Raw genomic sequence first — 24,047 nt, forward strand, 5'->3', positions numbered from 1 at the left:
GCAGAGTATACTATGTTTTAGGAAGATTCTACTCAAGACTGTTCAAAATAAAGAAAAGTTGGGTATTTCAATGGGGTACCTGCCAGTTATCTGGAGATTTTACTCAATTTTGGGGTTTCATTCCGTGATGCTGATAAATGATGAGCGGATTAGAGATCTTGCATCCCCGCCTCTGGGAAGGTCACGGCTCAGTCAGTCGGGAGGGAAATGTGGCAAAGTGTTTACCTCAAACCACATCCACCACCTGAGGCTCTGTGAGCTGTGTGATGGCCATTCCTGGTGCAGGGGTGGGGGTGTTTGTCAGCTGTCCATGTGGCCTGGTCACACTCTCTGTTCCTAGTGTTCACCCCTCCCGTGCTCACTCCTGTTTGAGCCTGCGGGACCGAATTCTTGGTTCCATGTTCCATTGACTCCATGGCATTTTGGATCACCTTTTGCTTTGTCCAGTCATTAGTCTGTGAGAACCCAAGAGGCGATTTTTGTAAAGCTACAAAATCTGTATCTTCAACGCCTTGTTGGCCCATAAAGCAAGAACGTAATGATACAAAGAATATCCTGTCTTTATGGCTATGTGGTATGTGTTTATAAAGGATTTTGAGAGAAAGCAAAAGCGAGAGAGATCACAGAGGGAGAGGGAGAAGCAGACTCGCCACTGAGCAGAGTCTGACATAGGGCTTGATCCCAGGACCCCAAGATCATGACCTGAGCCAAAGGCAGACGCTTCGCCAACTGAGTCACTCAGGCGCGCTCGTTATGTGGTATTTTAGAAACTATGGAACTTTCATCTATGTTGACTCATTTTGATTCTTAGGACAACCCGGACGTTGAGGCAGTATAAATACTGGCTATGTTCCAAAGAGGAAACCAAGGCTTGGAGAGGTTAAATACTTAAGAGTTCAGCTGGTACAGAATGTTGGTGCTGCCCTGAGGTGAATGCCTTTGCTCTTTATGTGGAGAATTAGAGGATCTCTTTCCAGCATCATCTCCAGGGTCTTCTCCTCTATTTCCACAGTTCCATTCCCAAAGTCCTTGGATGAATGTCCTTCTACCCTTGCCCTTCATTGGTTTGTGTTTTGGCTCCTGACCATTCGGGTGTGTGTGTACAGGCCTCCTCATCCAGCTCCACCTGAGTTCAATGTTGTGGACCAGGCCTTGGTGGGGCACTGACTGTGTCACCCTGCTGCTCTATCTGGGCGGGGGGGGGGGGGGGCGGTTGTACGATAGCGAGATGCACATTGGTTCTGATCCTGCCACTCAGAGCTGTGATTCGGTTCTCTCTGAGCCCCAGTTTTGCCTTCTGTAAAATGAAGGTTTGGCTCAAATGGCCCTTGGTGGCCACTTCAGCTCTGTCCTTGGAGGTCTGACTTTTCCTCTGATCTCGTGGTAGTCTTTGCTTATCTTCCCATTCCTGGTTCACCTGGTTGTTTCACAGCTGGTGACTTAATTATCACAGCCTGGGTCAACGTTTTGCTTTGCTGTCACCCTGTCACCCCCTTGTGCTTTTTTATCACCCCAGAGGAGGAGTAACCCACGGGCCAAGTAAGCCCCTCAGATGGGCAGGGCAGAACGTGCTTCTTGGCTTCTGCTGCTCGAGCCAGATTTTCATGTGGAGCTGAGGCTTTCATTCGGGAGCTGCTGGTTGAAAGACCAGAACACTTTTTTCTGTCTTACTGCTTTTTCTCTCCCCTTTGCCCAGATCCCTCAGATCCTCATAATAAAGAGAAATAATCAGGCCAACCCATCTAAGCTTTTGCTAATGGACTAAAAGAACTCAAAGAGCCTCTCCATGGGCTTGCTGGATGGTTCAGTCCGACCCTCTGTCCCTTGTAGAGAGGCGCATGGCATTAGCATAAAGACAAGTCACCACAATGATTTTGCACCCAGCCCCTTCATGTGAGGAGCAGGAAGGATTCTGCTGTGATCTCCGGCACATTCATCGGCCCCCGCTGAGCCCCTGATCAATAGTGACACAGTCACATCAGATGGCTCTCAAATAGTACTTCCTTTTTTGGATGGGCTGGGAGAGAGAGGAAGAAATATAAATGCCTCTTTCCTTTTAGACTACAAATAAATAAAGACGTGGTGTGCAGCTGCATTTCAAGCATTTTGGAAGCTTTTCTGGGGGTGTGTGTGCGTGTGTGTGTGTGTGTGTGTGTGTGTGTGTAAGGAGAGGAGGGGTGGGGGAAACCTGCCCCGAGGCTTCTGCCTTGTTGCCGTCAGGGGTAAGGACACTGGTAAATGTCCATATGGGTACTTCGAAGTCCCTGTGCCCCCTCCTGCACACCTCCACACCTGGAGAACAGAGAGCAGGCCCCAGAAGTGGGGAGGGGGATACCCCGAGGCGACGTTTTTCCTCCCCTCCCCCAGAGCAGTTAGCAGAAGGTCATTGGCTGAGTGTGTGCCCTGGAATCTGGGGCCGCCCCAGCCTGCTGTTAATGCTGCTTTGTTCCATGCTAAATGAGGCGAGAACTTTCACCCAGGTCACATTCATAATCCCGCTCAGCAGGATGCTCAGCTGGGCACCAAGAGCCGTTTCTGAGGCGGGGGAGAACTTTCCCGTTGGAGCAGGGGTGCCAGCCCGGAGCGGGGCGAGTGGGCTGCTGGGCCCCGATTCTGTGACTTGGGCAGGTCCCCGAACGGGTGCAGGCCGCGCTTGCCCCCTCCTTCACTCGGCAGATACTTGCGTCTTACTCTGCCAGGCCCTGGTCTGAGTGCTGGGGAGACGGGGATGGAGAGGGCAGGGGCCTGGCTGGCCCACCAGGAGCTCCCATTCTCCTGGGGAAGGCCGATGATGACCGTGTGGATGAGGCACGCCCGGTAACCACAGACCATGTGAAATGCTGGGAAGGAAAGCAAAGGGCGAATGAGAAAAAGAGCAGCTTGTGTGGCTCATAATGGCGGACGTTTAGGAAGGACTGGCAGGATTTGAAGTCCTCTGCTTCTATGATTCTAAGTTTTTATTTAAAAAAAATTTTTTTTTAAAGATTTTATTTATTTGAGAGAGAGCACGAGCAAGGGAAGGAGTAGAGGGAGAGGGAGAAGCAGACTCTCCCAGGAGCAGGGAGCCCGATGTGGGGCTCCATCCCAGGACCCTGGGATCAGGACCTGAGCCGAAGGCAGACAAGGCAGATGCTTAACCGACTGAGCCACCCAGGTGCCCCCGATTCTAAGTTTTTAGAAGGTATCAGGACAGGATTGGTTAAGCGCCTAGTTCAGATGGGTCCTCCACTGGTGGTTTCTAGATTCCAGCAGGGTATCAGACTAGTTGGTCATGTTTTTGAGAAGAGGACACGGTGTGGCCAGGAAACCGGGGGGATATGACAAGGTTGGCAGGGTGACAGAACAGAAGCCAGGCTGGATTTGGACCCGCAAGGAGAGTGTTGGCTCAGATGCAGGCACGGAGGTCAGGAGCTGGGGAGATCTAGCCCTCCCTCTGCGTTCTGCTGTCTGCTTTGGGCCTCTTTGCCTGTCTCTGACAGGAGGGGCATCCTCCTGAATCTCACGTGGTGTCCGCTGTGGGCTGGAGCTGTCTGACGGGCTGAGTGGTTTTCAGAAGGTCACAGCTGGGAAGGCAGAATCTGGGAACCTTTACATTGCACCGGGGGCCCTTTTGCCCCCCGGAAAACGTGGCCTGGTGGCCTTGCCCGTGCTGGCCAGTCAGTAGGGCTTTAATAGCCCTTTGCCTCAAGATTCTGCTATTCTCTTCTGAAGAGTGTTCGTTTTTGTTTTCCTCAATGGTTAATGGGGCTGGTCTTAAATCCCGAATCTGCCACTCCTGGGTGGGCAGCTGCCACCTTCTGGGCTCCTTGGAATCTCCCATGCAAATGTGTAGTTTGGAGGTCACCCATGGAGCCGGCTGGGGTTGACATGTGGGGATCACCCTCTAGGACCCCCTTCTGTTGGGGATTTCTGCCCCCCATTTGCCACTTCCTCTGGCTGTCCCATCCCTGGTGTCCACACCCCCAGGCTGCCTGTCTGGGCTTCTGGGCCCGGGCTCCAGCCAGCTGGTGCCGTGCAAACGACACAAACCGAGCCTCGTGCAGGGTAGTCGCCTCCTTTCAGGGAGGATTCCCTGCCAAGCCCTGCCTGTTCTCGGTCTCTCTCCAGGGCCTTCAAGCTTATTGTTAGGACTTCAAGTAACAGACTTCATGTTTTAGGGTTACAGAAAAATTGGGTGTATACCCCATATACCCCTTACTGCCTCCGCACCCCCACCCCCCCAAACACACGGTTTCCCCTCTTAGCATCTTGTATTAGGGCGGTGCATTTGTTACAGTTGAGTCAATAATGATACGTTATTATTAACTAACATCCGAGCTGGTTTTTCAGTTCACTCCTCGTCCATTCTCTGCAAAGTTATTTTTTTTTAATAATCTTGTCCAGACTTCATATTCATTGCTTGTCGGAGGCCTAGTCCGGTGATACAGTTCCTCCAACATTATCAGAGGCAGGATCATCTGATACATTTATTTTTGACTCCTGTATCAGTTTTGTGTGTGTGATTTTTTTTTTTTTTTTTTTTTTGGTTTCTGGAAACAGTTGACAAAAACCTTGTAAACTAAAGGGAGTTCCTGAAGAAGGTGATGGCAGAACGTCTAACAAGTCCATGGGTGGCTGTTAAGTCTTGCTGCCTTTTAGTGTTGTGATTCACACACCAGGGGACCCTACATACAGTGCAGTTTATCAGTGTCTCTAGGAGTTAATCTCCAGAAAGTGGAAGCAAGAAAATGAACGTAATTTCAGGAGGTATTAATCTAGCACCAAGGCTGAGGTTGTCCTGAAACTCACAAAAAATATCCGAAGTCCTTTGGTTTAACCTTGTTTGCAGCTACCTCCTGCTTATCTGGAAGATGAAGCCGCTGATAAAATGAACACACGTGATCTCGTATCTTGATTACCCACTACAAATTGCATCCTCCTAGTTTTTTCCTTTTTTTTTTTTCTTCTTCTTCTTCTTCTTCTTTCTGGATGCTCATGAAAAAGAAGTAGGCCTGGATATTTTAAAACTCCTTTATTCTCCCCTTAAGCTCTGTGGTAGATGTTCTGAATAGCAGCCCTATGAGATGCCCCACAGCAGGGATACCTACAGAATCCTACAGAAGTCTTACGGAAGGCCAGGTGGCTAAGAATCTGCCAGCAGAAAGGTCTGAGGTACTTCATCTCCTGGTCAGCCAGGCACTGGGTGTGCTGCCGTAAGAGCATCTGGCTTGGGTCCAGCTCAGGCGCCGGCACGAATGTCAGGGGGAGTTTGTAGAGTCACAGTGCGGGGCACCACACAGGCTGGGACGGCTGATGGGAGGAAGCTGGCCGGGGAGGCAGAGTCGGGGGCTCAGGCCTCTCCTGCCCCTCCTCGGAGCACGGCGGGTGGATGGTTCCTTGTCGGAGGATGCCAGACAGGCAGGCGCGGGTCACCGGTGACGAGGAGGTCGTGTACTCGGCCATGTGTTGAGGACCGTGGATGATGGGGGAATGGAGAGAGAGAGAGAGAGCAGAAGAGGAGCGTTCTGCGTGCAGGCAAGGGCCCGGGTGGCGAGGCCCTGCCCAACACCAGAGGGGCCGACGGTGTGCGAGGAAGCTGCGCTGTGCGGGCCACGTGGGCAGGGGGAGCCACGCTGAGGGCTCTGAGGGGCCTCTTCAGAGCAGTTGGTGCGAGTGTGCAGGGGTCTTCGGGGGGTGTTGCGAGCGGGTCTGCATTGGAGAGTGCTCACTCTGAGAGCCTGGTGGGGAGTGGTTTGGAGGGGCCCCGGGAACAGTGGGGAAAGCCACGAGGGGACGCTGTGTGGATGACGTCAGAAGGAAGGGTTTTGTGGGATGAGGTGGGGGTAGAGGGGAAGCTCGTTCAGGCTTGACCGACCAACCGGTGGATGTTCTGGGGGCTGTTGATCACGATGAAGAAGCCTAAGTGAGGAGCATGGCGTGAGGGGCGGGGAGGAGAAAGAACATGAGTTTCCCTCCTGGAAACGATTTCTTTGATTCCCAGGCACGGAGCCGGCCTGCCTCTGTTGTCACGGGAGCCCTCGGCACCCAGTGTGCTGCAGGAGAGGCACATAAAGGGGATGCCGTTTCTGAGCGAGCACCCGTCACTGGGCGTCAGCCTTAGACTGACGGCAGGCTTTTGCCTGGTTGTTAGCTCGGCAGGTAGACGAGGTTCAGGCCTGGGAGCCAACTTTCCAAAGTAGCGTGGGAGGGCCCTGTCCTGCTCACCCTAGAAATGATGGTGAGCTTGGCCACGGGAGCTGAGCGGTTGTAAGGACCAGCCTCGGGCAGGTGGGTCTGGGCTTGGACTCGTCCTGCACTCGCTCTGTCTCAAGATCGAGACTCCGATGGACTGTCGTCTGTTGTGGAGGTGGTCGTGCTTCGTGCTTGCCCCAGGTGCTTGTGAGGTCACGCTTGCACATGCAGCAGCGTTGACTTTCCGGTCTTGTTTTGCACCGAGGAGTGGGCTTTCCGACTTCTCCCCTGCTCCCCTGCTCCCCTGGCACTGTGGTTCTGCATTGTGACTCATGTCATTGGTGTGACTAGCTTTTGATTAGATGTGGACCTGAACCATACCTTGGGTTTCCTTTTAATCTGTTTGACCCTAAGGTGCGTCTAGTGTGGGTTACCTGCTCCGGATGGATTCTCAGAAAGGTGATCGGGAAGGAAGGCAGACCAGTGCGTGCGTGCGTGGTGTGAATGGACGGTAAGCTATTAGTGTGTGTGCTGACCATGTGGGTGTGAGAGGAGTGTGTTTGTGGGCCATGTGTGCATGTGTGGTGTGGGCACATGTGCCTTGCACGCGTGTGAAGGTGTATAGTGTGTGCGTGCACACGACCAGCATGGGGAGTGGCGGATGGCTTGGAGGAGGCACTAGCAGGTAGAGATGATGGGTGTCCTCGTGTAAGCTTCTTTTAAGAAACCTGTCCAAGCCAGAAAGCTACCTCTCCTTTCTTTCGTCCTCCCTGCACCCCATGTTTCCTGACTGCTTCGGGGTTCTCTGCCCAGCAGTCTCCCTTCTGGAGGGGGAGAGATGGGCTGGGTGGAGGTAGCGGTGGGGATGGGTCCCCTCTGGGCACTTGTGTTCCGGCTCAGGTGTGGATCTCACTGGAGCAGGCCCTCCTGGTGTGTGGCAGGGGTCAGTGTTGGGGGGACAGTTTAGGCTCACCTGTAATGAATGACCTTGCTAGGTCTTGAGGTCCTGGCTCTCACGTGATGGCTGAGGGAACACGAGCCCCTGAAGATCTGAGTGCTTGGAGTTCAGGGCAGGAGCCTTCAGGCATGCAGGGCCCGGGACCATGAGTATGGAAACCGCTGGAGCTCCGGTGACGTTGAGCAGTCACAAACCCAGGCCTTGTTTCGTTCCGGAATGTGTCGGTCACGGACATGTTGAGTGACGCCGTAGGGCCCCAGCAGAGCTCGGAAGGGAGAGACCCCAACCATGTTTAAATCCGATCACACTCTTCGATCCAGGGGGCTTCATGTACCTGAGCGCGTTGCCAGGGGCTTTGTTGACAGGTACATTGCTCCTGCACGCTGTGGTGGGGCCGGCCGCCTTGGGCCCAGGCGGCTGCCAGGATCGTGCCTCAGGGTATGAGCGCACACACGCTGGATCAGTCCTGGGGGAAGTCCTTTGCAGTATTCAGCTTTTGGAATCTTCCTTACTGGGGCTAGCCTGAGCTCCAAATTTCAGAAAGAAGCTTCTCTTCCTGTGACCACAGGAAATACGGGATGACTATCCTCTTATTTCCTATTCATGCAGTCTTTGCTTAGGTAGACTTTTATTTTGGGGCTGTTAATTCCTGGGACATCCCCCAGGCTATTTTATATCATTTGAATGTAAAAAGGAAAGGCAGACCCCATAGGTCAGTATGGGGAGGGATGGCGTGTATGAAGAACTGATATCACACGTGCTTAAAAAACGTCCCGCGCTCTTTTCTAGTTTCATCCTACTAAGGAATGATCTCTAGATACTTGTGTGCTTTTGACAGAGCAATCCTACTTGTTAGAAGTCCAACCTCAGAGCTCCTTGGCTGAGCTCTGAGCTCTGTAGGGGAGGGGGTCGTGTCGTTACCGGTGTTGTTTCTGCGCTGTTACCGGTGTTGTTTCCGCGCCATTATCGGTGTTTCCGTGTCGTTACCGCTGTTGTTTCCGCGCCATTATTGGTGGTGTTTCCGTGTCATTACCGGTGTTGTTTCCGCGCCATGACTGGTGGTGTTTCCGTGTCGTTACCGGTGTTGTTTCCGCGCCATGACTGGTGTTGTTTCCATGTCGTTACCGGTGTTGTTGCCATGTCATTCCTAGTGACAGGGTAGGCGTCTGTCAGTAGGGGACCCATTGCAGGTAACGTGCCGACTTGTGTGCATTGGCAGAGAAAAATGCCCAAGTTGTATTTAGAGCAACAAACAAACAAAAACGAAAAAACCCAACATGCAGAACAAATGTGAAGAGTGAACCTTGTTTACATAAAATAAATTCCTCTGTGTCTGTGAATGTATCTGTCCATCAGCACACAAAAGTTGTATGTCAAACTCTCGGTGGTGGTGGTGGGGGACTTTATTCTTTTGCTCTGTGTGTATTTCTGCTTTATTTGAATAGTGTACTGGGAGGAAGTATCCATATATTAAACATTAACCTGGATGTCATTTGGTTTTAAAAATAAGTTGTAGGAGATTACAATTTTTTTTAGAAGATTAAATTTTTAAATAAAATATAATTAGGGTGTTCCTTTCCTCCAATTGGGAGCTTAGTCAAGTGTGTGGGGTCTCTATAACATCCAGGGCTAGCTAACTCAGTGAAGTGCCATTAATTGAGAAAAAGCATATATTCCCTTTTTTAGGGTGGGGAATGCTTTAATATAAACAAAGCATATTTGTGTAAGAGATTTATACCTTCTCTCAGTTTGATCTTTCCCAAAATCCCATTTTACCGATGAGACAAAGGCAAAGTACCTCGCCCCAAAGACAGTGGTGGGAGATTGATCACAGCCAAGTCTTTCTGGTTCAGGAGGCTGCTCAGTGGAACATTGGACTCTGATGCATTTCTGATCAAGAGCAGGATGGGAGAGGAAGCAGTGGTTTGTGTTTTAGTTGCTTTTTATAAGGTTAGAAGTTGTCCCCGAACAAGACACCCCTTTGGCTCTCTCCTCCTCTGCAAAATAGGGAGCTTAACTGGATGTCCTTCTTCTGCTAACATTCTGTGACCAGGGACCCTTGCTGTTCTCCTCTCACTGAGTGCTTGCTTCTTCCCTGCAGTACGTCGGAAGCCTGGATGTGCCGAGGCCCAACAGCAGAGTGGAGATTGTGGCTGCCATGCGCCGGATCCGGGTGAGTGGCTGGAGAGGGTGCTGTGTGGAGTCAGAACCCAGCATCTTCACTGTCGGCCCTTTAGATGGTGCTGGGGGTTCCAGAGTGGATGGCTGTACCCATGGCAAACCCCAGACCCCTTTCCCTGTACTCTCCAGGGAAGCCGTTCAGAGCTGGGTGGTTGATCTTGATTAAAGGCCAAGGTTAAGATGGATGTGATGGTGGTGCGGGGGGAAACTCTTCTTCCCCCTTCTCCTGGCCTGTTGCTTCTGGAATGGAGATGCTGTACCTTGAGGATGTGTGGGGTCTGCCAGGGAGTAAACACGAATGGTGAAGGATCTTTGTTTATTCAGATTTTAGGGAAAATGTTTGATAATTAGTTGTCAGCTGGCTCAAAACATTAAAAAAGTAGAGCAATTTATTGTGATATATAAGAAGATTGACTTGAATTTTTAAGGACAAATTGTGGGATTTCAGCAAAATTTCCATGGTCAGTTGCTTTAGGCTCTGAAAGTGTGTACGTTCTTTTCTGGCATTTTGGGGATCTTCTAGCAGAGTCTGGTAAACATTCCAGCCTGTTGCTTTCTGACTCTGGTACACAGAGCAGAGATTGAACAAAAATTAAGTTGTCTTCTGATCACAGTGAAGGAATTTGTCCATGTGCTCTGTATTGAAATAGAAGCTACTTTAAAGTTGTACATTTCGGAGGTAGGTTTGGGATTGGTCGAGTGGATTTGCAGGACTTTTTGGAGAAAATGGGTGTTGGACGTGGCTGGATCGGTCATCCTGGATAAAGCCTGGTTTGGGCTCTTTGTCTCCAGAAGAATCTACTACCTAAATAGAAAACCTATAGCAGATGTTGGGAGCTTCAGTTGGCTTTTTGCCAATTTTACGTCCAGCCAATTCATCCCATCCACAGAAATCTCAGTTCAATGACAGCAGTTTAGGAAGAAAATTAATATTGTTCTTCTTTCTCTGAGCAGCTCGTTAGCTTATGAAGTAATTTATAACATGACTTTTTTGGGGCGCCTGGGTGGCTCAGTTGGTTAGGCGTCTGACTCTTGATCTCAGCTCAGGTCTTGATCTCAGGGTCGTGAGTTCAGGCCCCGTGTTGGGCTCCATGCTGGGAGTGGAGCCCACTTAAGAAGAAAAACAAACAAACAAACAAACAAACAGAAAAAAACAAACAAAAAACGTTTTCACTGCCTTGATCCTTCCAGTCCTTCGGCATTTTTTTTTTATTAAGTTGAATTTGTCAAAACTATTAAAAACAACAATGCCGTTTTTCATGGAGGTGGGAGTTGCTTTAAAGCCCTTTCACATGGGTTCATTCAATGGTCACAGCAAGCTGGGGAGTGTGGGTCTTGTTACCCTCATTTTTGAGATTAAACTGAAGCTTGGAGGGGTCGTGAGGAGTCCCAGGGTCTAGGAAGTGGTGGGCATGTGGCCCGAGTGCAGTTCCCCACTTGGTGTCAAGAGACCACATGAGATCCTTTGTCCCTGTGGCTTCTGGCTTGCCATTCAGTATACTCCCAGGTCTCTCCTCTTTTCTTCCCTCCTCTTTCTGCTCAGAGAGCACAGCGGCCTTGGGTAAGGGGTGTCGGGTGGGGCTCCCTCGTGCTCGGACGGCCTGCTCTCACTGAGGTTGGCACCATTGCAGCTGTTAGGCCTGGACCTGGGGCTGTCCAGTCCTTGGGGTTTCACCAGAAATGTCCCTCTTTTCTTCATATTTGACTAAGACACAGGAAATATGTTGTCATGAATACCCTTATCTTAATTAGAGTCGTAGCTCTGTTAATATTAGCTGTCAGGAGTAATAATGCATGTCGGGTGCTTTAGTTGGCCTTTTAGTGTAGAAATAATTTATTATCTATTATTTGCAACTACTCGAGATGAGGATATTATCACATTTTGTAGGTGAGGGAACAGAGTTTTGGGGAGGCTCAGTAAGTGGTCCTAGGTCAAGTTGCTGTCAGGAGGTGGAGCTGGGACTCACACCCAGCATGGGGCTGCGCCTCTGTGACCAGCTCTTTGGTGCGGGTTTGGGTGATGCGTGCCCCGTTGAACCAAAGGGTTGGGATGTGGGACTTCCCTAGTCAGGGAGTCCACAGCAGAAACACCCCTTTGTAGACGGAATAGAGCAGACCTGTGCAGAAAACATCTCCTCAAAGCTGGGGTGTCCGGTAGGACTGGTCATGCCCTGGGAGCTGGGGGCCTGCAGGGCTGGAGAGGCCCCGTCACCTCTGCCCTCGCCACCTGTTAGCCCGCGTGACCCTGCCCCCAGGAGCTCCTGAGCCTGTGACCTGCTTCCAGTGCTTAATGAGCGAGCCGCTCATTCAGTTAGAGGGAGAAATACATTGGCCAGAAAGCTGCTTGGTCTGGCTGGCCGGGCCCTTGTGTAGACGGGCCGCCCTAACAGCAAGCACTCTGGGTGTGTGTTTTACCCCAATTCACTGCTCAGTCCAGGCTGCTGTTTTCTCTGGTTCTCTCCCTTCAAAAGAGCTGTTTTGGCTGTAATTACAGTTGTCGAGACCCAGGGCCTGGGATTTCTGTGTAAAGGACTGTTCCTGACTTTCTTTTATGTGGAATGGTGCCAGGCCAATGTTGGGCAGGACATTTTGGGGTTTGCGTGGCTGGATGCTCTTGCAGATCCGAAGACGCAGGCCTCCCAGTGTGGCCAGTGCAGAGGGCTGGTCCTCCGAGAAGCCACTGTGATAAGGATCACGGTGTCTTACATCTGGGGGCCTTGCCAAGCCCTTTACGTACGTGCCAGTCTCCACGATCTCTCCGGTGCTCTGCACGGGACGGGGGATGGGGCAGTGTAGACGGAGGGAAGCCCACAGAAGGAGAAGCGACTGGCCTGAGGGGGGCCGCGTTCATCCTCGGGGCTGGGGCCGCAGCAGGTATATGGGCCCCTCTTCCTTCCTCAGTTCCCCACTGTGGGGTCGACTCTGCACTGAATATGTGGACTTCATTGATTTGACCGTGTTCTTCATCTTCTCCCCCGTCCGCCTCCCATTTCTCATTTGTTCTCTGGCTGTATAGATTTTCTTTTAAAATTTATGTTACCTGTTTTGGGCATCTTTTTTTTTTTTTCTTTTTCCTTTTATAATGTGCTTTCAAGATTTTTAAAATAATGTTTAAAAAACACAACATTGGGGCGCCTGGGTGGCTCAGTTGGTTAAGCGTCTGCCTTCAGCTCATGTCATGGTCCCAGGGTCCTGGGATCGAGCCCCGCATCGGGCTCCCTGCTCAGCGGGAAGTCTCCTTCTCCCTCTTCCTCTGCCTGCCACTCCCCCCTGCTTGTGCTCTCTCTCTGTCAAATAAATAAATAAAATCTTAAAAAAAAACCCACAACATTAAATGTGACCATTTTTAAAAGCAGAGTTCAGTAGTGTCGCTCACATCGTGCCACAGATCTTTCTAAAACTTCTTCCTCTTGCAAAACAAACTCTGTATGAAACACCAGTTCCCTTTCCTTCTTCTCCCGGCCCTTGGCAACCACCTTTATACTCTGGTTTCTATGATTTTTGGCTGCTTAGATACCTCATAAATGGAATCCTACTGTATTTGTCATTTTGTGACTGGCTTAATTCATTTCGCGTAATATCCTGGAGGTTCGTCTGTGCTGTGGCACGTGACAGGATCTCCTTCCTTTATGAGACTGTGTAGTAGTCAATTGTGTGTATGCAATTAACACACTTTCTTTACTCATTCATCTGTTGACGGACACTTGGGTCCCTTCCTTTTCGCTGTTGTGAATAATGCCGCAATGAACATGGATGTGCAAATATCTCTTTGAGATCCTGCTTTGAATTCTTTTGGATCTATACCCAGATGTGGGATGGCTGAATTATGTGGCAATTCTATTTTTAATATTTCGTATTGTCTTCTATAATGGTTGTATCATTTAAAATTTTCACCCATGGTACACAAGGGTTTCAAGATTTTTTATTTTTTATTTATTGTTTTAGTAACATGTGCCTTCTTGGGGCTTGGATATTTGAATAGATGGGCTTTCCTTTTTGGGAAAGGATCTGTTGGGGTGGGAATCACAAAGCATGGGGGGTGGGGGGGGTGGAGGGGGTGTCAGGAAGCAGAGCATACTGCCTTCACAGAGACTTCCTGGCTGAACTGCCCCATGCCAGGGCATGGAGGTTCCTTGTACTTCTGAGGATGGGGCTTGGGGTTGTGAATGGCTGTAACTTCAGTGTTCTGCCGTCTTTCATACGAGGTGGCACCCACGTGGATGACTCATCAGAACTTCTTAGAAAACCTCTGAATGTAGCCCCCCGAGTAGAGCCCCTTCTGGCCTGTCCTGGTCCTCTTGTGTCCCTCTGCCTGGGCATACAGCCCTAGGTCAGGCTCCTGGGGGCCAGAGTCGGCCTGCTCCTGGGGCTGGGTGTTTAATGAGAGCCTGAGAGCTGGCAGGTGGCGGAGGAAGAAGCGAGGAGCAGAAGAGCCAGCCCCACCTGGGAAAGGGTGTTCAGTGCTTCCTTTTGCTCTATCACTTGTGCGTTATTTAGAACTCCACCATTTACAACTTAAATCTGCTTTTGCGTCTGTTTGATCACCCTGTGTGTTCCTGGTTGCTCTCCTGTGTGAGAGGAAGGAGGACGGGGACCCCTGGCTCATGGTGCCCTGGCATGACATACGTGCATTGGCTCCTTCCTCCATTCTGCAGATGTTTCTTGAGCACTGTAGGCTTCGCTGGCATCCGAAGATTCTGTTGGGTGCTGGTATTGGGCCACGGACAAGACAAGCACACGAATAACTGTTTAAGTGATTAGGCGAGGGGCAAGTTAGGAAGTGTGTAGCTGGAGATCTAGCCCAGTTTGGGGAGACAGGGAGGCCTTGTGGGCTCCTGAGATGGTGCCCATGATTAGCAGATGCTACAGCCGAGTGACCCCCCCACCAGCTGAGGATGTCGTGGCTCAGGGGACATGGCCCCTCACAGCTACCTCTGGGCCCCAAGTGCTTCACTTCCTGCCTGGCCATCTCTGCAGACTCTGGGAATTTTTACTGAGTGACTTAAGTGGTTTTCCCAGTTGAATAGGGTGGTTGCACACTTCAGGCGCATGGGATCCCAGCACGCACTTCATTGTTTGCAGGGACCGTGATTGCAGGTCCTCCATTTGCCCGCTGGCTTTTTCTGAGGGGACAGTGATGCCCGAGGCCACACAGGAGGGGGGCCTGGATCTTCGGAGGCCCAGCACCTTCCACTGCTGCAGAGTGAGGCCCCGGGGAGGCCTTTTTGATTTCTTCAGACCGATTCTGGGAATTTCCACGATGGGGAGTGAGGATGAATGCTGGGGTGCTCTGGCGGTCCTTCCAAGTTAGAAGGAACTGCAGTCACGGTAGCCCTGGTTGTGGGGGTCTCTCACTGCCCTCTTTGTTTGCTCATTCAGGATGTGCCCCTTTCCCCAAGGCCAAGGGGACCCTGGTCTGTTCCCTCCTTGGTCTGTTCTTACTTAAGCTTCAGTTTCCCTCCTATTCTGTCTTTGCTGTTGCTGCTGTGACAAATCACCAGACTTGTTTAAAACCACACAGAGTCATTAGCTTACGGTCCTGGAGGTCAGAAGTTTGAAATTCGTCTTACGGGGCTACAATGAGCAGTCTCACCGGGTTCTGTTACTTCTGGAGGCTCTAGGAGAGACTCTGTTCCTCGCCTTTTCCGGCTGCCAGAGGCTGCCCACGAGAGGCTGCTCGTCTTGTGTTCTCATCCTTGACCTCTGCTCCATCCTCACACCCCTCCTCTGACTCCGACCCTCAAGCCTCCCTCTTACAAGGGCCCCTGTGATGACACTGGGCCCCCCTGCGCGGTCCAGGATAATCTTCCCATCTCGTGATTCTTACATCTGCAACATCCTTTTTGCCACGTACGGGAACAGTCGCACGTTCCAGGAGTTAGCCCATGGACACCTTTGGGGGCCTGTTCTACTAGCCCCAAGTGGGGGAGCTCATACCAAACCCAGCAGGCCTTCTGATTCTGGCCCTGATCCTTTCCCCACCCTGTCAGCGGCCTGGTGTGGGGATTCCCATGTTATCCTCTGATCCCTGGAGCAGCCCAGGCAAGAGGGAAGTTTATACTCCCCAGAAGCAAGCCCTGGATGATTGTCCTGCTTGTCGTCTACCAGAGATCCTGCTGTCTGAGCAGGTACCAGCCGGAAGAAGGAGAGAGGAAAGGATACGGGATACGGACCACCCTCCCCCAGCTGTGCAGCTTAAGAGCCCTCGACAAAGTTGAGGGAAGTTCTGTGTGAGCCCAGGGTTGGTTTGGTTCGAACTGGGGCTGCTTGCTTTGGGGTTTCTGGTGGAAGGGGGAGGGGGGCTCCAGCCCGCTGGCTTTGCACTGCCCTGCCGGCTGTGTGCAGAGGGGAACGCAGCCTGCAAATATTTGTTATGATTTGCATGTCTTTTGTTCCCAACGTGATCGCCAGTCCCTGTCCCTGCACTTTTCAGCTTCCCTGGGAAAGCAGCCCTGTGCAGTTAGAGCTCTCAACAAGGACGGATGAGAGTCGAGCTCTGCGTCTTCTTGATGGAAGGTGTAACCGTTAATCTCCACTTCCTTGTTTATAAAAAGGAGAGGATGATGCTTCTTGTGTCTCTCTGGTGCTGTTGTCAGATCTGGGATAATGCATGAAAAGATACTTTGTAAGCCATAAAGGGCTATTTATATTCATCTGTATCATTTTTATACCTTTTTTGGGGTTTCAAAGCATTTTGTAAATGCAGATAAATACCCCAAGAGACAGCACGCTGCTTCATGTAAGTCCTTGTAATGGCCAGTGTCGTCTTATAGATTTCAGTGCAAAGCTCCCTTCCTTGGGGAGGCCTCCCCACCCCCAGCAGGTCATTTTGTCCCTTCCTGCGTTCTTGGGCATCTCACCCCTCTCTTTGCGGCACTTGAGTGACTTTGCAGTCTGTCAGCATGACAGCCTGCACTTTTGTTGGGTGACTGAGGAAATGAATCTTCGATGATAACCACGTGAGCATCAAGCAGTGAAACCCAGGGAGGTTTTGCCGAGGGGCGGCCAGGAAGGAGGAATGCTGGGGGCTCCGGCGTGCGGAGAACCAGGCTGGGCTCGAGCGTGGCACCTGCTGTTCTGTTACTTCCTCACCTGTGGAGCCTCTCGTAGCTTCTAGAAGGGGAGCCTCAGGTGAGGAAGGGGAGAGGCATCTTGCTGGGCCTTTGGTGCTGGAAAGGGGACAGACTGTCCTTGTGGCCAAACACCGGATTTCTGGCCGTGAAAAGACCAGGGGATGGATCCCTGCTGTAGAAACGTGACGCAGCCTCACGGAAGCTAGGGCCGCCTGGACCTGAAGCCGTGTGTGTGCTTGCATCCAGATGCGCTCAAAGATGGTTCGTCTCCCGTTGCCGCTCCTCCAGCTGTGGGCTGGATGAACGCTCGGCCACGCTGCAGACAGCTTTCACAGGGGCCCAGTATGGGATCAGAGATTTCTGTCCAGTGGTGACTTGGTTTCTCAAATGTGGCTGCTCAGGAGTGGGTGTGGTCCGTGGCCTTGAACAGAGTGGACTGGTGACCAGGAAGTGGTCCCTTCTGGTATTGCTTGACTCTTCCAGAACCTTTTCTCAAGGGAAAACAACCCCAACGTGAAATGGCCCTGGGTGCTTCTTGGGAGAACATCCTGGTCCTGGGTGGGCTGGCGGGCTGTATGGGGCAGCGTCAGTGCTTGCGAGGGCCCCCTGGCTCTGCCGGCCTTCCTCCCCCACTGCGGGTAAGCCACGGCATCCCAGCCCCCCGTATGTAACCCTCTCCCTACGCGGTTTCCCGAATCACGTGCTCCTTTGTCGGTACTGCTTCTCCTTCTCAAGTTCAGGCCTGGTGCGTCTGCCTCAGAACAGTGTCGGTGGCGATGCAGACCCCTCTCTCGTTACCTTAGCACAGCCTTGTTATTCCCTGTGGCTCCCGTAACAAATGACTACAAATGTAGGGGCTGAACACAACTCAGGGTTATTGTCTTAAAGATCTAGCGGTCAAAAATTTTGAAATGGGGCTTAAATCAAGGAGTTGGCAGGGCTGCTTTCCTTCTTGAGGCCTTAGGAGAGAATCTGTGCCCTTGCTTTTCCAGCTTCTAGAGGCTGCCTGAATTCCTGGGCCCCGGACCCCCTTCCATCTCCCGAGCCAGCAGTCCCGGCCCTGGGACCTCTGCTCTGATCCTCCTGTCTTCCCCTTTCCGTCATCGGGACCCTTGTCAGTACACAGGCCTCTCCTTGCTGCACTTCCCTGATGATCCAGCTTAGTCTCTCCGTCTCGGAGCCTGTAACTGAATGACAGGGCAGAGCCCCCGTTGCCGTGTAAGGGTGACACATTCACAGGGTTTGGAGATCAGGTCAGGGACCTCATGGGGAGGGGGTGTCCCCATTCTGCCTCCCACCGTGGGATCAGAGTGTTCGGCTTGTAGCAAGGATTGGGAAGAGTCTACCCTTTCATTAAGGTGCTCTAGTCGGGGGCCAGGACACCGTCTGCTCAAATCCTGTCCCCTGTTTGCTGCCTGAATGATGGGACAAGTTTCTTACCCCATGGGCCTTTGTTAATCATCAATAAGACTGGGATGTTGTCTTGGCAGATGTCTCTTACACCCACACGTGTGCCTGCAAAGCACTGAGCAAAGCCTGTCGCACGGGGATTGTGCTCCGTAAATAATAGATCCTTCCCCTCTTTTTTTTTTTTTTTTGAAAAAGATTTTAGAGAGGTGGGGGAGGGGCAGCGGGAGAGGGAGAGAGAGAATCTCAAGCCGACTGCCTGCCTGACGCGGGACTCGATCCCACGACCCCCTGAGGTCACGACCTGAGCCGAGGTCAAAAGTCAGATGCTCAACTGACTGCGCCACCCAGGCGCCCCCTTCCCCTCCTTCCTCACTAGTGTGTATCAGGCAAAGGACAGTGGGGAGTTGGCACCCGGTCAAGGTACACTGCTAAAGACCTCCTCAGCTTTGTGCGCCAGTTAGTTTTTTCCTTCTTCTGTAGATGAGGGCTTCTCAGAAGGGGTTCCGTGGCACTCTTGGAATCTGTAAGTGTGTTCTCCAGGGCCCGAGAATCCTCTGGGAGACTTTTAAAATTCGGTGTTTCCATTTGATCCTAGTCAAGTCTCCCAAGCCTGTTCTGGCCTGTCGGAGGGCCACCGTCTGCCCCTGTGCCGTGAACGGATTCACCGTCCGCAGTAGTGTTTGCTGGAATTGGCACCAAGCACTTCGTCTGTGATTGTCTCGCACCAGAGAGAAAGAAAAGTTCATCCTGCGTCTATAAGGAATTCCCGTGAGAGGAGGGACGGATGACTGGAGGACTGGGCAGCAGTTTGGACAGAGGGAAGTGGCAGAAAGTGCGTTTGGTGGGTGGAGCGTGGGGCCGAGGGCAGGGTTCTGCGCAGCCATGCTCTCCGGGGGCGCAGGTAGAGCTGTTCGTGGCTGCTGGAACCGGGGCCCGTTCTGGTTAATTCCAGCAGCTCTTCTGACGTGTTGGCAGCTGGGCCATCCTGGTTGTCACAGTATGGAGTATCACCCCCAAGGTGGCGTGCGCCAGGTTTAAGAGACCTGGGGCAAGGTGGTCAGTGATAGGGTTTCAGTGAAATAACAAAAATCTTCTCTGACGTGAACAGCGTTACTTTGAATTGATTGGGTATATAATTTGTGTTTAATTTAGAAATTTGCATCAGACCTGGATGCATGAGTATGTGCTATCTAGTTTTAGGCCATACGCGTGCAATGATGTGACAAACCTGATTTGTCGGGGCTCGATTCAGTAGCGACTGTATGGACACTTAACTCACAGACCCTACAGTTCACCTGTTTCAGGGACATAATTCATTGGTGTTTAGCCTGTTCCTAGCATTGTGCAGCCATTACCGCAGTCGAGTTTAGAGCATTTTCATCATCCCAAAAAGAAATCACACTCTTTAGCCAGCACTTCTCAGTCTTTCCCCTGAGGCCCCCAACCCTAGGCAACCACTAATCTTTCTGTCTTTATGGATTTGTCTGTTCTGGACATTTCCTAGAAATGGCATCCTACGACACATGGCCCTATATGTCTGGCTTCTTTGATTTCGCATCATTGGATTTTTAAATATCCATATTACTTATCATTTTAACCATTTGTAAGTGTTGACGAGCTTCATTAATGTTGACTCATGACATGTATCAGCATTTCATTTCTTTTTATTCCCAAATAATATTCCATAGTATGGATATAGCACATATCACCCATTCAAACAATGGGTGTTTGCAAAAACATTTTTTGTTTTCTTTGAAAGGGGGCCAGACTTTGTTGAACTTCAGAAAACACTTGATGTGGCTTGAGCAGCGTGTGATGGGGAGGTCACAGCTGTCTTCTCAGCCGAAGGAAAAACAGATCATCGCTTTCTTAGGGGAACTGGGGCGAGGCATTCTCATCAGTATGAAGAGTGGTGTGCCGAGAGCAGAACCTAATTTTTTTCCTGTACTCATTTAAAAAAAAAAAAAAAAAAAACGTATTCACTCCTTTTATGAGCCAGTAGCATTTTAGGCTCTGGAGATACAGCAGTCTACAAAACAAAGTCCTTGTCTGCCTGGAGCTTCTATTCTGGTGGTTGGGATTGGAGGTAGGGGAGGAGACCATTAACCTACTGTATCACATGTGAATTCTCTGCAGGAAGAGCAGAAAATAGGATAGATAGTGTCGGGAGGTAGGAGGTGGGTGCTATTTTATATGGATTATTGGAAAAGGCTTCTGCATTATGGTGACCTCTGAATCTCTAGAGATGTGACTATGGAAGGGAGGGAGGACCATGTAAATATCTGGAGGAAGATACCCAGACAGAGAAGACAGTAAGTGCAAAGGCCCTGGGGCAGGAATGGGCTTTGTGGACTCAAGAAACAGCAAGGCCAGTGTGTCTGGAGACTCAAGAGTCCCAGGTAGGGATGGTAGATCACACTTCATGAGAATCTAGTTCACTTAGTACCTACTGAATGCCTGATCACACATGAAAAAATGCATTTATCTTTCCCCCGAAACCTATACCGGACTGAAAAGTCACCCTGCACAAGAAGCTTTTGTTCTGCTCCTAGGGTGAGCAATTCGGGAATGAGTTTAAAACTGGGGCAGAACTGCTAAATTCATTATCCATCAGCGGAGGAGTTAGTAAGAATCAGTTATTATCAAAGCCAAACACCCTTTTGCTTTTTAAGAAGCTGTCTTGATTACAGCCATTTATGCTCAAGAGTAAGAAATAATGTAATTGTGTTTCCACGGGAGCATTTGAATATTGCCCAGCCCAGTCCACAGATTCTTGAACAACCTGCTTAATGCCTGAAATGGCAGTGTTTCTCCATCACACCAGGAGGATAGGAAAAACCCTACTTCGTTGCTGCTACACCAGCCAGGCTTTGGGGACCCATTTGTTCATGTTTCTTCCGTTAGTAACTGAGTAGCCACTCCTTGTACTTCTGTGGGTTTTTAAATATCCATATTCCTTATCATTTTAGCCATTTGTAAGTGTACAACTCGGTGGCACTAAATATGTTCACAATTCTCAGGGTGCCTGGGTGGCTCAGTCGGTTAAGCGTCTGCCTTTGGTTCAGGTCATGATCCTGGGGTCCTAGGATCGAGCCCCGCGTCGGGCACCCTGCTCGGTGGGGAGCCTGCTTCTCCCTCTGCCCACTGCTTATGCTCTCTCTCGGACAAATAAATAAAACCTTAAATATGGTTACAATTTTGTGTCCTTCAGCACTCTCTATATTCGAAACCTTCTCACTGTCCCCAACATGAGCTCTGTACCCACTAAACAATAATTGCCTCTTTTCGCTCCGGCCCTGGTAATCTCGATTCTGCTTGCTGTCTCTAGGATTTTGCCTTTTCCAGAATCCTCCTGTAAGTGGAGTCTCCTGCAATATTTGTCTTTCTCTGATGTATTTCACTAAGTACAGTGTTTTCAGGGACCATCCATATAGTAACATGTCAGATTTCCTTCCTTTTAATTGAGTGGCACGCTATTCTGTGATGTCTTTGCACTCAGCACGTCACACAGGCTTTTAGTGTGTAGCTGTTTCCTCTTTGGATCCCGAGCCGCACACTCAAGGACAGGGACGCTCCGCTCAGCTCATTGAGGACCTGAGCTGCTTGGGGGGAGACCTCTCGGGCCCCTGCTGAATGGCCCAATCCGTTCCTTAGGAGTACTTCGTAGTTAAGTCCATGTGCATTGTCCTGTAATTTTAGTCTCCAGGAACCCCATAAAAAGCGAGTCTTATCCCTGCTTTACAGATAAGGTCCTCGGAACACCATAAAAAGCGAGTCTTATCCCTGCTTTACAGATAAGGTCCTCAGTGGGAAATGACCCACTCAACTAATGATCTTGCTGTTGTCCTTATCGGTAATGACCAAATCTGAATAGAGATTGTGCTGTGTCACGGTGTTGGGCTCTGGCAAAGAGCTTCACAAGTGTCCCGTGACTTGATTCTCTCCGCAACTCTGTGTGGCATAGGCATGGTCTTTGTCCCATTTTACAGATGAGGAAACGGAGGCCCAGGAGAGGCTAACTCACTCGTCCTGGGTCACAGAGCTGGGAGGGGGGAATTCTGGGATTCCGTCCAGGGCTTGAACGTGGGATGGTTGTGGTGTCAGAAGCAGCACAAGACTGCAGCCCGCTCACTCCTGGCTCAGACGTCCTCTGCGAACATGCTGCTGGGCCCCGCGTTACCAAACGTCAGTCCGGGCAGCGTCCTCTGTGTCCCTGCCGGTGCCTTTCTCCGGTCTGGGAACCCTGCCAGACTGTACAGCACTGGATATAAATAAGGCCATCATTTGATTTTTATACACTTCTCTTTAGAGTTTGAGACCCATACATCCGGTGTGACGCCCCCATTTGGGAAGTCCCAAAGGCGCCTTCACTTCGATATGTCAAAAGCGGAATTCATCACTTCCGCAGTCTCTTCTCTTTGCTGTGAACCCTCTCCCCTGAGTCTTTTTTTCTCCTCATGTTTGCTTATCTCATCGCAGGCACCTTATCCATACAGGAATGGAAGCCAGAAACCTCAGGGTCACCTTACTGCGCCCACAGTCACCCTTACTGATGGGGCCTCTCAAATGTGGCTCCAACGTGTGTCTCCTGTGAACCCCTGCCTGGGGAGGAGGACCACGTCCTGTTACTGCACAGACTGTTGCGGTAACCCTCCACACCGAGGCTGCGCCCCAGGCTTGACCACACCCTCCCTGCCCGCCGCACGGCTGCCCGGCTCCTCTGTCTAAAGGCAAATCTGCAGGAATTGTCCTGCTCAGAACCATTTGGTGATGGTTCATCGCCTACGGGCTAGAGTCTGAAGTCTGTGCAAGACACGCGGGGTTCTGCTGGGAACCTCAGGCCATGATGGTGGTCCCGTTGGGGCTGCCTCTGCTACTGCTCCTCCGCCCTGCTGGAAGGCACCCCCTTCTCAATGGGGCCGGAGTCTGTCTCATCAGGCCTCAGCTGAACTTCTGCTTATCTCCCGCAAGACAGTTGGCGCGTTCATCCCTTCTGTGAGCTCAGCTTCTGTAGAGACCTCGGTCTCTGCATTTACCGCAATGTATTTGTCTCCCTGAGGGCACGGACTGTGGTCATCCTCCTGAGAGCCAAGGGGCAAATTCCTCAACAGCTCCTCCTCCTCCTTTCCCAAAAAGCAGGAGCGGAGTTGCCCCTGCAGGAATGAAAGGGAACGAAAGGCAGGGACGGGTGTCTGGTCCGTCACACTGCCTGGCCTGTGACGGATGATACAGTAGTTGTGGGAGTCTGCTTTCCATCCCCGCTGTGGATGCGACTGGACAGAAGCCCTCCCCACGCGCTGTCATCTGTTGGAATGTTTCCTTCTGAGCTGTTCTGGACTTGGAGGCAGGAGCCTTCAGTGGGCTTTCCACTTCACTGCTGGGACTTTGGGCAAGTGAATTTCTCTGAACCTCAGGCTCCCCCTTGTGAAGCGAGGGGCATCTTTGTGAGGTCGCCTTGTAGCTGTTTCTTGCAGGTTACAGGACACATCACGTGGAAGGCTTTTTTTTTTTTTTTTAAGATTTTATTTATTTCACAGAGAGACACAGCGAGAGAGGGAACACAAGCAGGGGGAGTGGGAGAGGGAGAAGCAGGCATCCCATGGAGCAGGGAGCCCGATGCGGGGCTCGATCCCAGGACCCCGGGATCATGACCTGAGCCGAAGGCAGACGCTTAACGACTGAGCCCCCCGGGCGCCCCACGCGGAAGTCTTTGTAAGCTGTCAGGTGCACTCGCAGATCGGAGGCACGGGCCCCTGGCTGGTACAATCTCCCGGCCAGTGTGGCCGCCCTTGGTGCAATCTGAGCTTCCATCGCCTGGTCTGGGTGGAAAACCTGCCGTGTCTGCCTATTCTGTATGGCACCGAGTCCACTGGCTTTTCGGCGGTGCGAAGAATAGCGGGCCCGCTCGCAGCTCTGTCCCTCTGCCCCCCTACCCTGTCCTCCATCCCTGTGGAGAGGCGTCTCACCGCGGGGCGGCCAGCTGTGGCAATGACTAGTCCCTTCCCCACAGTGAGCTCATCCTCTTAACCCGTAGGAATCATCCTTGTTAGTGTGATAACAGCAACTCCTCAAGCGCTGACCCTCTGGAGGAGACCTGGCTTTCTGTTAACCGTCTCCTCACCACGGAGCTTGTTCGGTCGGTGGAGTGCGCGTCCGGGCTTTCTTCAGCAGAGCGGATCTTTGTTGACCCTGGCCCAAGAGGAGCTGGAAGAGAAGGCAGTTTGAGTAGTTCTGGGGGTCTGTTCGTTGTTAAT

At 51.3% G+C, this 24,047-nt stretch overlaps 1 protein-coding gene across 10 annotated transcripts in view; it reads left to right on the top strand.

The window, feature by feature from the left end:
- The window catches only part of LOC113931924 (nitric oxide synthase 1 adaptor protein), a 277,773-nt gene that overhangs the window by 62,926 nt on the left and 190,800 nt on the right, over nucleotides 1-24,047 (top strand). For 8 of the 10 annotated variants that reach the window (XR_003522920.2, XM_027610140.2, XM_027610134.2 and 5 more), the window contains one exon: nucleotides 9,231-9,302. The exons of the other annotated variants lie outside the window; for them this stretch is intronic. Coding sequence is in view for 7 of the 8 variants with exons in the window: in XM_027610140.2 (XP_027465941.1) it covers nucleotides 9,231-9,302 (72 nt within the window). In the remaining variant the exon portion in view is untranslated. The remainder of the gene's footprint in view (nucleotides 1-9,230; nucleotides 9,303-24,047) is intronic. 10 annotated transcript variants of the gene reach the window in all.

The sequence above is a fragment of the Zalophus californianus genome, chromosome 10 (assembly GCF_009762305.2).
Source record: "Zalophus californianus isolate mZalCal1 chromosome 10, mZalCal1.pri.v2, whole genome shotgun sequence".
NCBI lineage: Eukaryota > Metazoa > Chordata > Mammalia > Carnivora > Otariidae > Zalophus > Zalophus californianus.